At 42.3% G+C, this 13495-nt stretch overlaps 1 protein-coding gene across 1 annotated transcript in view; it reads right to left on the bottom strand.

Moving 5' to 3' along the window:
• Positions 1 to 2122: 2122 nt before the first annotated feature.
• Positions 2123 to 13495, bottom strand: part of PLA2G12A (phospholipase A2 group XIIA) — a 49403-nt gene continuing 38030 nt past the window's right edge. Inside the window, exon 4 of the mRNA XM_069743845.1 lies at positions 2123 to 6891. Within this exon, the coding sequence (XP_069599946.1) occupies positions 6773 to 6891 (119 nt within the window). The 3' untranslated portion in view covers positions 2123 to 6772. The remainder of the gene's footprint in view (positions 6892 to 13495) is intronic.

The following is a 13495-nucleotide window of genomic DNA, read 5'->3' on the forward strand; positions in this document are numbered from 1 at the left end:
TGGTTGTGATGGCAATGCACCGATGACTCCCGATCACGTGATGGGGGTCAGCGGTGCGCGTATTTCCAGCTGCGCTTGTTAAATGCCGCTGTCAGAGTTTGACAGCGGCATTTAACTAGTTTCGCTCACGCCCATTGCGGGCACATGTAGAAAACAGCTGACATGTCGTGGCTTTGAGGTGGGCTCACCTCCGGAGCCCACCTCAAAACAGGGGATACTGCCAGCTGACTTACTATCCCGTCAGCTGGCAGAAAGGGGTTAAAAAAACATCAGACGCCTGAAATTTTTTTTTTTTTTACCGACAGGTGAAAGCATGCAGAGCGAAGGTAAAGCAGTAAAGGCTCAGCATCTCTGGGAACTCATTCAAGAATGTTGATGAAGCTGCTTGAATGAATCCCAAGGGTGAGAAAAGCCATCATCAGAGTAAGGCCGGGGTCACACTAGCGTAGAATACGGATGAGTGCTATGCGAGAAAACATCTTGTTATGGGGAAGCTCAGATCACTACTTTTTTTTTTTCCTAGGGCATATTCTACGTGCGAGTGAACTCGCAGCAAACTGCGACTATACGCGTATGTCGGCCGAGTCTCCCTAACGCATGTTTATGGGTCCGAGGAGAAAAAATAAAAAATAAAAATCGGGACACCACATGGACCATCCGTGTGACTTGTGAGAAATATGCACACGTTTTCCTCATTTCAGCCCATTGAGCCATTAAATTCATTGGGGAAGAGCAGTGAGAAATGTAAAGCGAGGAAATCGCATTGCAAATGCATTATACGTGGATGACCATACGGAGAGCATTTGTGCGACTCTCAGACAGATTTTTCATACATTAAGTGTGACGCTGGCCCAAGAGTGGGGTATTTTCGAGAATCTGAGGTTTAACACAAATTCTGTTTTGTTTCACATGTTTACTCTGTTTCCCTATGTGTTTCTTTATGGTTTTGCTGCCTTCAGTCTGAATCTACAATGTTCACATTCCAATAAGAACAATAATAAATGTTATTTCTATAGTGCCAACATATTCCACAGCACTTTTACATTTTAAGAAAACCATTGCATAAACAGGAATGTCCATATTTTTAACTGGTACTGTAGATCAATGGAATTTTCAGTCCCAACACTTTTTTCGTAACAAATTTGCCTCATTTGAATGCCTCAAAAAACCAGGAACTGTGTTGCATGACCTGGCAGCAGCCACCACATGTTAAATAAGAAAGCTGTGCTCAGCAGCTCCTTTCAGAGACTCTAATTCATCAAAGTGTTTCCGCTAGAAATCTGGAGCAAAACACTAATAAGTGGCACAATTTTTTCCATCACTTGAGGTTGCACTAAAATATTGCAACTTTCGGCATTTTTGCCAAGCTACATCAAAACTGGCAGGAGTGGGCCATGATACCACAGCTAGTTCATGAGCTGTGGTGTAACAAGCCATGGTCACACGAACATAGATGCTCTCATTCGAGAGAATGGGGTTGATTATGCCAAGAACACTCCGATCAGAGTTTGCTCAGAGTGTCAGCATAGTGTGATCCAATTCTCTTGGATTAAGAGAACCGTAGCACAGGTGAGAAGATGAAGAATACAATTCCTCCATCTTCTCCATTGTATGAGTCCGCGGAAACATTAATGGGGAAGGAGAAAGAAGAATCGATCAGCAATGCCCCATTGAATTATATTGGTACGAGTGATTATAATATAGGGCTTACACCACAAATTTTACTCTAGTACTTGACTGAAATAAGATCTGCAGCAAGGAGCAGGAAGGCACATGCCAATTAATGACTCAGGGGTGTCTGACTCGAGCACGACCCCTCATCAAAACTGGTGTGAACAATGCCAGTCTTGATGAATGAGTTTACATCTGGCTGCCACCAGAGACAACAGCTGATCGTGGAGGTGTCGGGTGTAGAACTACAGCTCATCTGCTATTGATGACCTATCCTGTGGACAAATCATCAATACTTACGCCCAGACTACTCTTTCAATAATTTTTTTGCATCTGTCAACTGCAGAAGTGTACTCCAGTGCACTTGGCCGCATGCTTTCCTCCACACTTTTCTGATATTCTGGTTATGTTCTAATTACATTGCATTAAAATATACGAAAGGACAGTAGACTCTGATGTGTCAAATGCTTTATATTTTAATATATATGAGCTTTTAAAGTCTTAAATCTGGACTTTACAAGTGTTAATGAACAACATGTAATTATTTGTCAATAAAAATATTTTTTTTCCCTAAAAATACAAAATGGGCACATTTTATATTTCACAGTTTCTAACAATTACAGTAAACTTCTTGGGCTGCAGGAGAACCAGCCCACATTTCTAAAAAAAAAAACAAATATTGTGACAACGGTGCAACTTTTTATTCCACAAATCTCATAATAAATATGTGAAACCTCTGGAATAGGGTAAATGAAATGAGTAGGACAACATCTTTAATTCAGAATGATCAGGGAAAAAAACAAAACAAAGAACATTGGACTTTTTAGTTATAAAACTTAACACAAAAATATACGGTACTTGTTGCCTGTTGGAAACCAAAAGCTTATGTCTCCTTTTACAAAGGGAATTTGTCATTAGATCATAGGACACTAAATCACTATTTGATATAATGCTGGGGTCTAGTAATCTAAATACGCCCATCCCAGAAACTAAATAAATGACCAGAGTAGAGAGAGACCTTAGATTAGGGATCCATCTGTGCAGGTAATTTCTTACAACATGCGCTTCATTAACTTGAACTTTAATTGGACTTCACTTAATTGCTAAAAAACTGTAGAGGTTATGCTACTGCAACTTCTAGTATGATTACATATTAATGATTAGTGCTTACTAAATAGTTATACTTCTGGTATAACAGGAGCTACATCTTATAATAACTTACACATATTAGGGCTTATTCACACAACCAAATAGTTATTTTCTGATGTTACGTCCAAATTCTCAGTCCGAACACTGTTTTCCTGACCCCTAATAGCATCATACTGTATAGCCCTAAAACTGTAACCTGGACCTGGAAACATGCTTCCCCTTTAAGTATGGGTTCACATACTTTGTAAAAATTACACCAGGGAGCTGGCCTAGTAATCCGCAACAAAACATTCAGATTTCTGTTACTTGCATATTTCATGATGTATTTTCATTAAGTCCTTTTTCATGCTCGTTTCTTCCAAGTCTGCCAAAAAGGGCAAAAACTGGGGAAAAGCAGGGACATGATTCTACAGCTCATCTAATTCATGATGAGCTGTGGCATTACTTAACCCAGAAACCTTTCTACAGTCATGGATTAGAGCCAGATTTTTGGAGTTGGGCACACCACTTGTCTGATGCTCCTAATGCATCAAGAAACGTCACCTCTTCAAGATTCAGGACAGTCTGAGTCCAACACGCCATTCATTAAGACTGGCGAGAAAATAGCCAGCCTAGAAGAATCTGAGCCAAAGACTCGACAGTCTTAAAATGTGCTAGATGTATCAATGATTCATGCAGTTTTCATAAATTTGGCTTTTTTTTTTTTTTTTTTTTACACCGTTTAGTTAAAGGGGTATTCCAATCTCCAAGATCCCATCCAAATATGTAGTAGGTGTAATAATAATATTAGCAAATACCTCCAATTAGAAATGCAGCATAGTTTTTCTGATTTGTTAGGTCTTTCCTCATGTGCAGACATTGCAGTTAGCTTATCCATGGTTACGACCACTAACAGCTACCTATCACTTTATGAGTGGTAGTAACCATAGATAAGCTACTGCAATGACCCGCACATGGGTTAAGCAATATAGCAAATCAGAAGAACTATACTACATTTCTAATTGTAATTATTTGCAAATATTATTATTATACCTACTAAATATTGGGATAGGATCTTTGAGCTGGGAATACCCCTTTAAGTTTACCAAAAATGATTAGCTGGCTTACTTTGTCCTAGAAATTTGTTAAAACAGTGGCAAATTTGTGGTACAATGGTGCCACTCACTGTGCCTCACCCCTTTTCAAATAAGCTATGTTCCCGGTTGGACAAGGCACTAATAGCCTCTAAAACACAAAAAACGATGCAAGTCATGAACAACAGTTGACTGATGCAAATTGGGCCCAAACTCTGGTGCTTTTGACTTGATTGATGTCCCCAATGTGTGAAATCATAATAGTGCTGAATTAAGAAGTTCATATATCATTGTCCAAATACGGACAGATTATTACGGACTGACTGCGGAACTCCCGACGTAACTCTGTAGCCACACATACAGGTGCTTCTCACAAAATTAGAATATCAAAAAGTTAATTTCAGTTCTTCAATACAAAAAGTGAAACTCATTATATAGTCATTACAGAGTGATCTATTTCAAGTGTTTATTTCTATTAATGTTGATGATTATGGCATACAGCCAATGAAAACTCAAAAGTCATCTCAGTAAATTAGAATAATGAACAAAAAACACCTGCAAAGGCTTCCTAGGCATTTAAAAAGGTCCCTCAGTCTGTTTCAGTAGGCTTGCAATCATGGGGAATACTGCCGACTTGACAGATGTCCAGAAGGCAGTCACTGATACACTCCACAATGAGGGTAAGCCACAAAAGGTCATTTCTAAAAGAAGCTGGCTGTTCACAGAGTGGTGGATCCAAGCATATTAATGGAAAGTTGAGTGGAAGAAAAAAGTGCACAAGCAACAGGGATAACCGCAGGCTTGAAAGGATTGTTAAGAAAAGGCCATTCAAAAAATTGGGGGGAGACTCACAAAGAGTGGACAGCTGCTGGAGTCATTGCTTCAAGAGCCACCACACACAGATGTATCCAGGACATGGGCTACAAGTGTTGCATTCCTTGTGTGAAGCCACTCATGACCAATAGACGACGCCAGAAGCGTCTTACCTGGGCCAAGGAGAAAAAGAACTGGACTGTTGCTCTGTGATCGAAGGTGTTTTCAGATGAAAGTAAATATTACATTTCATTTGGAAATCAAGGTCCCAGAGTCTGGAGGAAGAGTGGAGAGGCCATAATCCAAGCTGCTTGAGGTCTAGTGTGAAGTTTCCACAATCAGTGATGGTTTGGGGAGCCATGTCATCTGCTGGTGTAGGTCCACTGTGTTTTATCAAGACCAAAGTCAGAGCAGCCGTCTACCAGGAAATTTTAGAGCACTTCATGCTTCCCTCTGCCAACAAGCTTTTTAAAAATGGAAATTTAATTTTCCAGCAAGACTTGGCACCTGTCCACACTGCCAAAAGTACCAATACCTGGTTTACAAACAACAGTATCACTGTGCTTGAATAACCAGCAAACTCAACTGACCTTAACCCCATAAAGAATCTATGAGGTATTGTCAAGAGGAAGATGAGAGACACCGGACCCAACAATGCAGACAAGCTGAAGGCTGCTATCAAAGCAACCTGGGCTTCCATAACACCTCAGCAGTGCCACAGGCTGATCGTCTCCATGTCATGCCGCATTGATGCAGTAACTGATGCAAAAGGAGCCCCAAGTATTGAGTGCATTTACTGAACATACATTTCAGGAGGCCAACATTTCAGATTTTAAAATCATTTTTCAAGCTGGTATTCTAAAGTATTCGAATTTACTGAGATAATGACTTTTGGGTTTTCATTGGCTGTAAGCCATAATCATTAATAGAAATACACACTTGAAATAGATCACTCGGTTTATAATGACTCTATAATATATGATTTTCACTTTTTGTATTGAAGAACTGAAATAAATTAACTTTTTGATGATATTCTAATTTTGAGAGACGCACCTGTATACTCAAGACGCTTTTATGTTTGGAGCCGGAGGCCCATGGTCAGTCTGTAAATTCAGAAAAATTGCTGGTTAGTGTTACTTACAGACCACCGATTATTGTGATAGATTATCTGGCCAGTCCTGCTTTAGAGTGTGAAATTTGATGGAGCAATTACGAGAATGTATGCCAAAATGCTAAACTGCCCACACAAAGTAAAGTAGCCATGCAAACTCAGATTGTAAATATTAACGTGGGGTTGTGTATCATGGGGATTCTCTTTGGTGCAATACCTTATGTCTACTGACTTCTTGTATCTTTGAACTTAATTTCCATGGAACAACAATCTGACCAGGAAAAGTACATGTAAGCGCCAACTAGAATATATTCACTTAGTAATAAGACGTTCATTTGATGAGTGCTTTAAGCTCTACATAGTGTGTTCCATAACAGCTACTGTCCACATTATCTATAAAATAAGTCAGAAGTTACTAAATCAATTAGGCTAGTGTTATATGACGACTTTGGCAGTGTGATTTTCAGGGCCGCTCACTTGCACTGAAACGTTTGTAGCTTTCTAGCTGTGTTTGGTTTTTAGCCACACTTTAACAGAAATGAATGAGAAAAGTTATGAGAAAACCTTTGCTCTGTTTTTAGCTCCAATGGAATGTGGATATTGTGTAAATGCTTCAAGTCGTGCTAAAATACAATAAGTAGTATCATTCACTTTTAAAGGTGCAACTTCGAATTATGCGAACATGAGACATTCCCATAAGTAGTGCAGCAGCAGGTACCTAAAGGTGCTGTACAATTATGTAATACATAGTATTGCATTACACACAAAAAGGTGCATAGTGGCCCAGAAATGAAATCACTCATTATCCTGAGGTTATAGTTCAATTATCTATAATATATGAAAAATATATCCATTTCCTTCATAGGGCGCTGCATAAACAAAGCATGTAAAATGCCCTGACTAGTTCTTAGTTGTACGGATCTTTTGTGGAAGCTGCAGCTTGAGGAATCCTCGGTCATAGATCTATTTTTTCTTCATATGGACAAACACAGGCGGATCTTTGGCTTTCCATGTATGGTTTACATCCCAAATGTATGACCGCATCAAACAGAAGTGCCACCGTGGATTCGCAAGCTAAGGAAGAGAAGAGGAGAGTACATATAAAGAGAGATTTACAAAGTGTACATTCCTGGTTTTAATTTCTACCATTGATTTTCAGTTAGAAAACATGTTCAGCTATACTGTATTTATACCTTTCCCAGTGTAGGACATACTGGTTTGTCAGATATGGGTGCAAGCTGTGTTTTACAGACAGCACCTGCATCCAGCAGCAGCTATCGGAGCTAGCTCTGATCACTGCGGTTTAAACACTCAAATGCCACTGTTGGAGTTAGCAGAACTTAAGTGTCATGATCCCGGTGGCGTGATAATTTGGTCCCTCATCACACGGTCTAATCGATGGGTTGACATTGCAGTGCTGGGCCTAGTGAAAGCCACAGTTGCTGCCATTTGTTTACACCCATGAAGCATAGCCACAGTCAAAATTTCATTGTCATTTCTTCTAGCTCCTGAAATATCCATCAAACTAGTAAACCAGTTTGTGTAAAGTGCATAGTTCCCTCGACTAGCTATTAGGTCACATCAATAAGAGATGGCCACAGTCCACCCCAAAACTACCCCCCCAGCCCACTTCTCTTTTCCTGTTTGCTGGAGGCTCGAGAACTCCACTGGACAATGTTACTATGCGGGTGTTGCTGCCACCTACTTGCTGCACATATATCTACAGTGTTCTGTCAGGTTAGAAAACTCAAACCCACCAGAGACATTACTGTGAAACCCTAAAGTTGCAGTTACTCTTATGGTCCCCGGATCACAGCGCTTATTATCATCTCTAGTGATGTCACCACTGGAAACAAACAATTGGGTTATATGAGATCAGGGTGGATAAAAATCAATGTTTTAAAAAAAAAAAAAAAAAAAAAAAAAAATCGGATTTTTTTAATTTAAATCGGATTTTTTTTTTTATTTAAATCGGATTTTTTTTTATTTAAATCGGATTTTTTTCAATAAACTGCTTTTTGAGGAAAATATTTTACCATCCAAAGGTTCTTCCATCATGAGATAAAGCTGAGTTGTTTAACTCAGTAGAATAAAGGCTGTATATGTGTAACATTCACAATGCCATGCTCTTCCAGAGGTTTCTGTAGGATTAGTGGGCAGTTTCTCTCCTATATTATCACAGACACTCGCTTTACTTACGCAGTTCTCAAAACAGAATTTGACTCCGCAGAGGTCCCAGCCTCTTCTTCACGGCAAAAATGTTACAACATGAACAGAGTTGAGAAAATAGGGATTTTTGTGTACTCACCGTAAAATCCTCTTCTCCGAGCCATTCATTGGGGGACACAGACCGTGGGTGTATGCTGCTGCCAATAGGAGGCTGACACTAAGTGATACAAAAAAAGTTAGCTCCTCCCCTGCAGTATATACCCTCCTGCTGGCTCTCAGCTAACCAGTTCGGTGCAAAAGCAGTAGGAGATCAATAACAATATATGAGCGTATAGCATGTCATATTCTAAAAAAAACAAGCATAAGCTAATAACAGGGTGGGAGCTGTGTCCCCCAATGAATGGCTCGGAGAAAAGGATTTTACGGCGAGTACACAAAAATCCCTATTTCTCCTTCGCCTCATTGGGGGACACAGACCGTGGGATGTCCCAAAGCAGTCCCTGGGTGGGGACAACAATAGATCAGGCCCTGTGTAACCGCTACTTACAAGTGCGCCACCGCGGCCTGCAGAGTCCGCCTGCCCAGACTCACATCTGTGGAAGTGTGGGAATTATAGTGCTTCAAGAATGCATGCGGACTGGACGAATCCGCAAGCTTGCAGGCGTGCCTTGCAGACGCCTGGTGCCTAGGACACTTGATAGACAGGGAGATACGCTGACATCTAGCACCGAAGGACTCCTGGATGGTGAAAAGAATTCACCATGTTATCATGGTCGATGAAACGGCTAAACCCTTCCTGAAAATGTCAGGAAGCTTTCCTCTACCGTCAGGAAGCCTAAATAAAACATCCAACCTTCAGAAGGACGCCGTTGTCAAGACGTACCTACTCAGAGCACTCACTTCGTCCAGAATATGAGGGATCTTATTCCATTTTGTGGACTGGAGCCAAAAGAGATGAGGGAAGAACTAAGCCCTCATAACAGTGGTAATACAGTACCACCTTGGTAACAAGGGATGGAGATGGCCTGAGGACAACCTTGCCTCGAAGGTAATAAGGGAAAAAAGTCTGAAAGAGCAGAGAAGCTAGCTCCGAAGACTCGTCAGAGTGAGAATATCGCAGAGGAGAACGGGACGACTTTCCCTGATAGTAAAGTCTGCCCGGATGAAAAAGGAGCCTACTGTAAGGCTCCTAGGAATAATAAGGTCCCAATGATCTAACGGTATGCGATAGGGAAGAACTACGTGTGAAAACTCACTGTGAGAAAGTCCCTACTTGCAGTTGTGCTGCGATAAGGCGAGAAGATACTAGCTCCGCAAACAAAAAACGGACGTGGTCAGTGCGGATCTCTGAGGATCACTGGGGCCCCTTTCTGCTTCCGAAAGGCTTTCGGAAGCAGTGGAAGGGGAGTTATGGAAACTGGTACCACGGCAGAACCAGAGCATGGAGAGCGATGGCTCTTGGATCTCGAGGCCGAACCACGAACTTGAGTACATTGGCCTTCAGTCTGGATGTCATCCCACCTACAACTGGAGAGCTCCAGTAAGGACAGATCTGATGGAAGACTTCGGGGTGAAGTTCCCACTGACTTGAGGTGGAACCCTGACGGCTGAATTTGTTTGCCGTTCAGAGTTCTACTTCTGGGATATATACTGCCGAGATCACTGAATAATAGACTTCGGCCCATCAGAGAAAGAGAGGTACCTCCGTTATGGCGCCTGACCGTGGGTACCTGCTAGATGACTGACGTAAGGCACCGCCGTGGCATTATCCAATTGAATTCGGATAGGGTGACCCGCCAGAAGGCAGTGGACCTGCTGTAAAACTACCGTTCGGATCTCCAGAACAATGATGGGGAGAAGAAGACTGGCATTGGTAGTTACTAATAACCATTGAACCGGGAGAAAGGCCCTGGATGAAGAAGGAGCTCAGAGACTATTGTCTGAAAGTCTGTTTGACTTGCTGAAAACGAGCGGAGCGAAGGAAACCGCTTCCATTGTCGTCACCATTCTTCCTCAGAACTCTCTTAGCAAATCGAATGAAATGAGGGGGTGAGTAATCAAGTCCTCAGAACTCTCCTTGCGCGAGCTCCCTGTTGAAGGGCCATGACCTTGTCTCGAGGAAGAATTACCATCCTTCTAGAAGTGTGCAGGATCATCCTCAAAAAGGATATCTGCTGGGCTGGAAATGAGGAGAACTTGTCTAAGTGTAGCTGCCAGCCCAGGAGAGAAGGTATCGCAAGAGATATAGACGACTCAGCGTAGTCCTGGAAGGGTGGCTAGACAGACCAAACAGGGCAGGACGAGCACGCCTCTAGAGTGCAAGAGAAACATGACATCTACCATGACCAGGGAATACTGGTCATGCGCCTTTAAGAACAGAGAATATTGGTCATGCGCCTTTAAGACCGGGGAATACTGGTCATGCGCCTTTAAGATTGGGGAATACTGGCCATGCGCCTTTAAGACCGGAGAATACTGGTCATGCGCCTTTAAGACCGGAGAATACTGGTCATGCGCCTTTAAGACCGGAGAATACTGGTCATGCGCCTTTAAGACCAGAGAATACTGGTCATGCGCCTTTAAGACCAGAGAATACTGGTCATGCGCCTTTAAGACCAGAGAATACTGGTCATGCGCCTTTAAGACCAGAGAATACTGGTCATGCGCCTTTAAGACCAGAGAATACTGGTCATGCACCTTTAAGACCAGGGAATACTGGTCCTGCACCTTTAAGACCAGGGAATACTGGTCCTGCACCTTTAAGACCAGAGAATACTGGTCATGCACCTTTAAGACCAGAGAATACTGGTCATGCACCTTTAAGACCAGAGAATACTGGTCATGCACCTTTAAGACCAGAGAATACTGGTCATGCACCTTTAAGACCAGAGAATACTGGTCATGCACCTTTAAGACCAGAGAATACTGGTCATGCACCTTTAAGACCAGAGAATACTGGTCATGCACCTTTAAGACCAGAGAATACTGGTCATGCACCTTTAATACCAGAGAATACTGGTCATGCACCTTTAAGACCAAAGAATACTTGGTCATGCACCTTTAAGACCAGAGAATACTGGTCATGCACCTTTAAGACCAGAGAATACTGGTCATGCACCTTTAAGACCACCAGAAGAAAAAAACAAAAACGTTGGGGTCTGAAACAGACCCATGTGCCTCCTACAGACACTAAGCAAGAACTGGTTAGCTGAGAGCCAGCAGGGGGGTGTATACTGCAGGGGAGGAGCTAACTTTTTTTGTATCACTTAGTGTCAGCCTCCTATTGGCAGCAGCATACACCCACGGTCTGTGTCCCCCAATGAGGCGAAGGAGAAAAGACCTTAATCCTATTGTTCTACAAACCTATGAATACAGAATCAACCCCTTCACTTCAGTGCCAAGTCCAAGAAGTTAGACAATATGTTTCTGATTGTTTGGAGTGGAATAGATCTGCACAACACAAGAAGAATGTGAATCTAAGTGTGAGGAGGAGGAAGGGCAAGCAGACAAGAAAATGAAAGTGAAACTTTGAGCACAATACTGCAGCATAGCCACAGACAGACAAGTCTGGATCTGTTTGTGTGTACGATCTGAGGTTTATTACATTCTTTCCTTATAATGGCAGCAGGCCGTAAAAATAGAATTATTCTTACCGTTAATTCGGTTTCTAGGAACCTTCCACGACGGCATACGGAGGATGGCCTCTTTGCCCTAATGGGGAACAGGAAATGGAGAGGTTAAAAGGCCCTCCCACCTCCCTCTCACCAGTGACTTATAACTGAAAACCATAGCACCGGTTTACCTTAAATCCCAGATTTTAATCCAGGAGTATATAGGGAGGGAACTAGCGCCGTCGTGGAAGGTTCCTAGAAACCGAATTAACGGTAAGAATAATTCTATTTTCTCTAGTCACCTTCCACGACGGCATACGGAGGAATACCAACTAATTTTGGCGCTAGGGAGGGACAACGGTCTGGAGTACTTTCCGGCCGAAGACTAAATCCTTGTTGGACATTACGTCTAGTCTGTAATGTCTGGAGAAAGTATGCAACGAAGACCACGTGGCTGCCCTGCAGATTTGCTCTGTTGATGCACCTGCTTTTTCTGCCCAAGAGACTGAGGTTGATCTAGTCGAATGAGCCTTGATTCCTACTGGAGGAGTTTTATCTTGAGCGAGATATGCTTCTGCTATCGCTTTCTTTATCCAGTTGGCAATAGTGCTTTTTGCTACTTTCTTTCCTCTATTTTGTCCTGATGGATGGACAAACAGATTCTGGTCAATTCTGTAAGAGCTGGTCTGCTCTAGGTAAAATAATACAATGCGTCTGACATCCAGAGTATGAAATTTCTCTTCTTTTGGATTTGTTGGATTCTGGCAAAAAGAAGGTAAAATGATTTCCTGAGAGCGGTGGAAATCTGATACGACCTTTGGAAGAAAAGAGGGGTCAAGGCGTAGTATTATAGAGTCATCACGGATAGACAAGTATGGTTCTCTCATTGAGAGAGCCTGTAATTCTCCTACCCTCCTTGCTGAGGTAATGGCCACTAGAAAAATTGTTTTATAAATCAGATTTTTCTGCGAGCAGGAGGATAATGGTTCAAAGGGTGCACCTGTAAGTCCTTGTAATACCAGATTCAGGTCCCATAAAGGTACTGTTATTTGTTTTTTAGGATTCATCCTAGAGGCTGATATCATGAACCTCTTAATCCAGCGATGATTTGCCAGATCCTGGTCAAATATTGAACTGAGTGCGGAAACTTGGACTTTTAGGGTACTCGGCCTGAGGCCTATTTCTAGGCCTTTTTGCAAAAAATCTAGAATTTGCGACAGATTTGGATTAAGGGGATCTGGTACTTTGGGGAGACAAAAGGATGAGAATTTCTTCCAGATTTTATTATATATAGCAATGGTCACCGGTTTCCTTGATTTTTGAAGTGTGGAAACCACTGCTTCTGATAGTCCTTTGGCTCTCAACACCTGGGCTTCAGTAGCCATGCCGCCAGATTCCATTTGTGGACGTCTAGGAGATGTATTGGTCCTTGAGAAAGAAGGTTTTCTTCCATCGGAAACTGGAATGGCCCATCCACCTGTAAATCCACAATCAGGTTGTACCAACTCCTCTTTGGCCACAATGGGGCTACCAATATAGTTGGTGTTCGTTCTTCCCGAACCTTCTGCAAGACCTTTACCAATATCGGAATTGGTGGAAACGCATATGCCAGTCGAAAATTCCATTCCTGGGCCAATGCATCCACTCCTCTGGAGCCGTCTCTGGGGTTTAGGGAGAAGAAGGCTTCGACTTTCGCATTTTGCCGGGATGCAAAGAGGTCGATTTCTGGAAGACCCCATTTGTCCACCAGCATCTCGAAACTTTGGTTGCTCAAACACCATTACCCAGGGTGTATGTCCTGACGGCTTAGATAATCCGCCTGAGTGTTGGATGAGCCTTTCAGGTGAACTGCTGTCAGGGATAACAGATGTCTTTCTGCCCAGGAACATATTCTGGCA

This window comes from Ranitomeya imitator, chromosome 1 (assembly GCF_032444005.1).
Source record: "Ranitomeya imitator isolate aRanImi1 chromosome 1, aRanImi1.pri, whole genome shotgun sequence".
In the NCBI taxonomy this organism is placed as follows: Eukaryota; Metazoa; Chordata; class Amphibia; order Anura; family Dendrobatidae; genus Ranitomeya; species Ranitomeya imitator.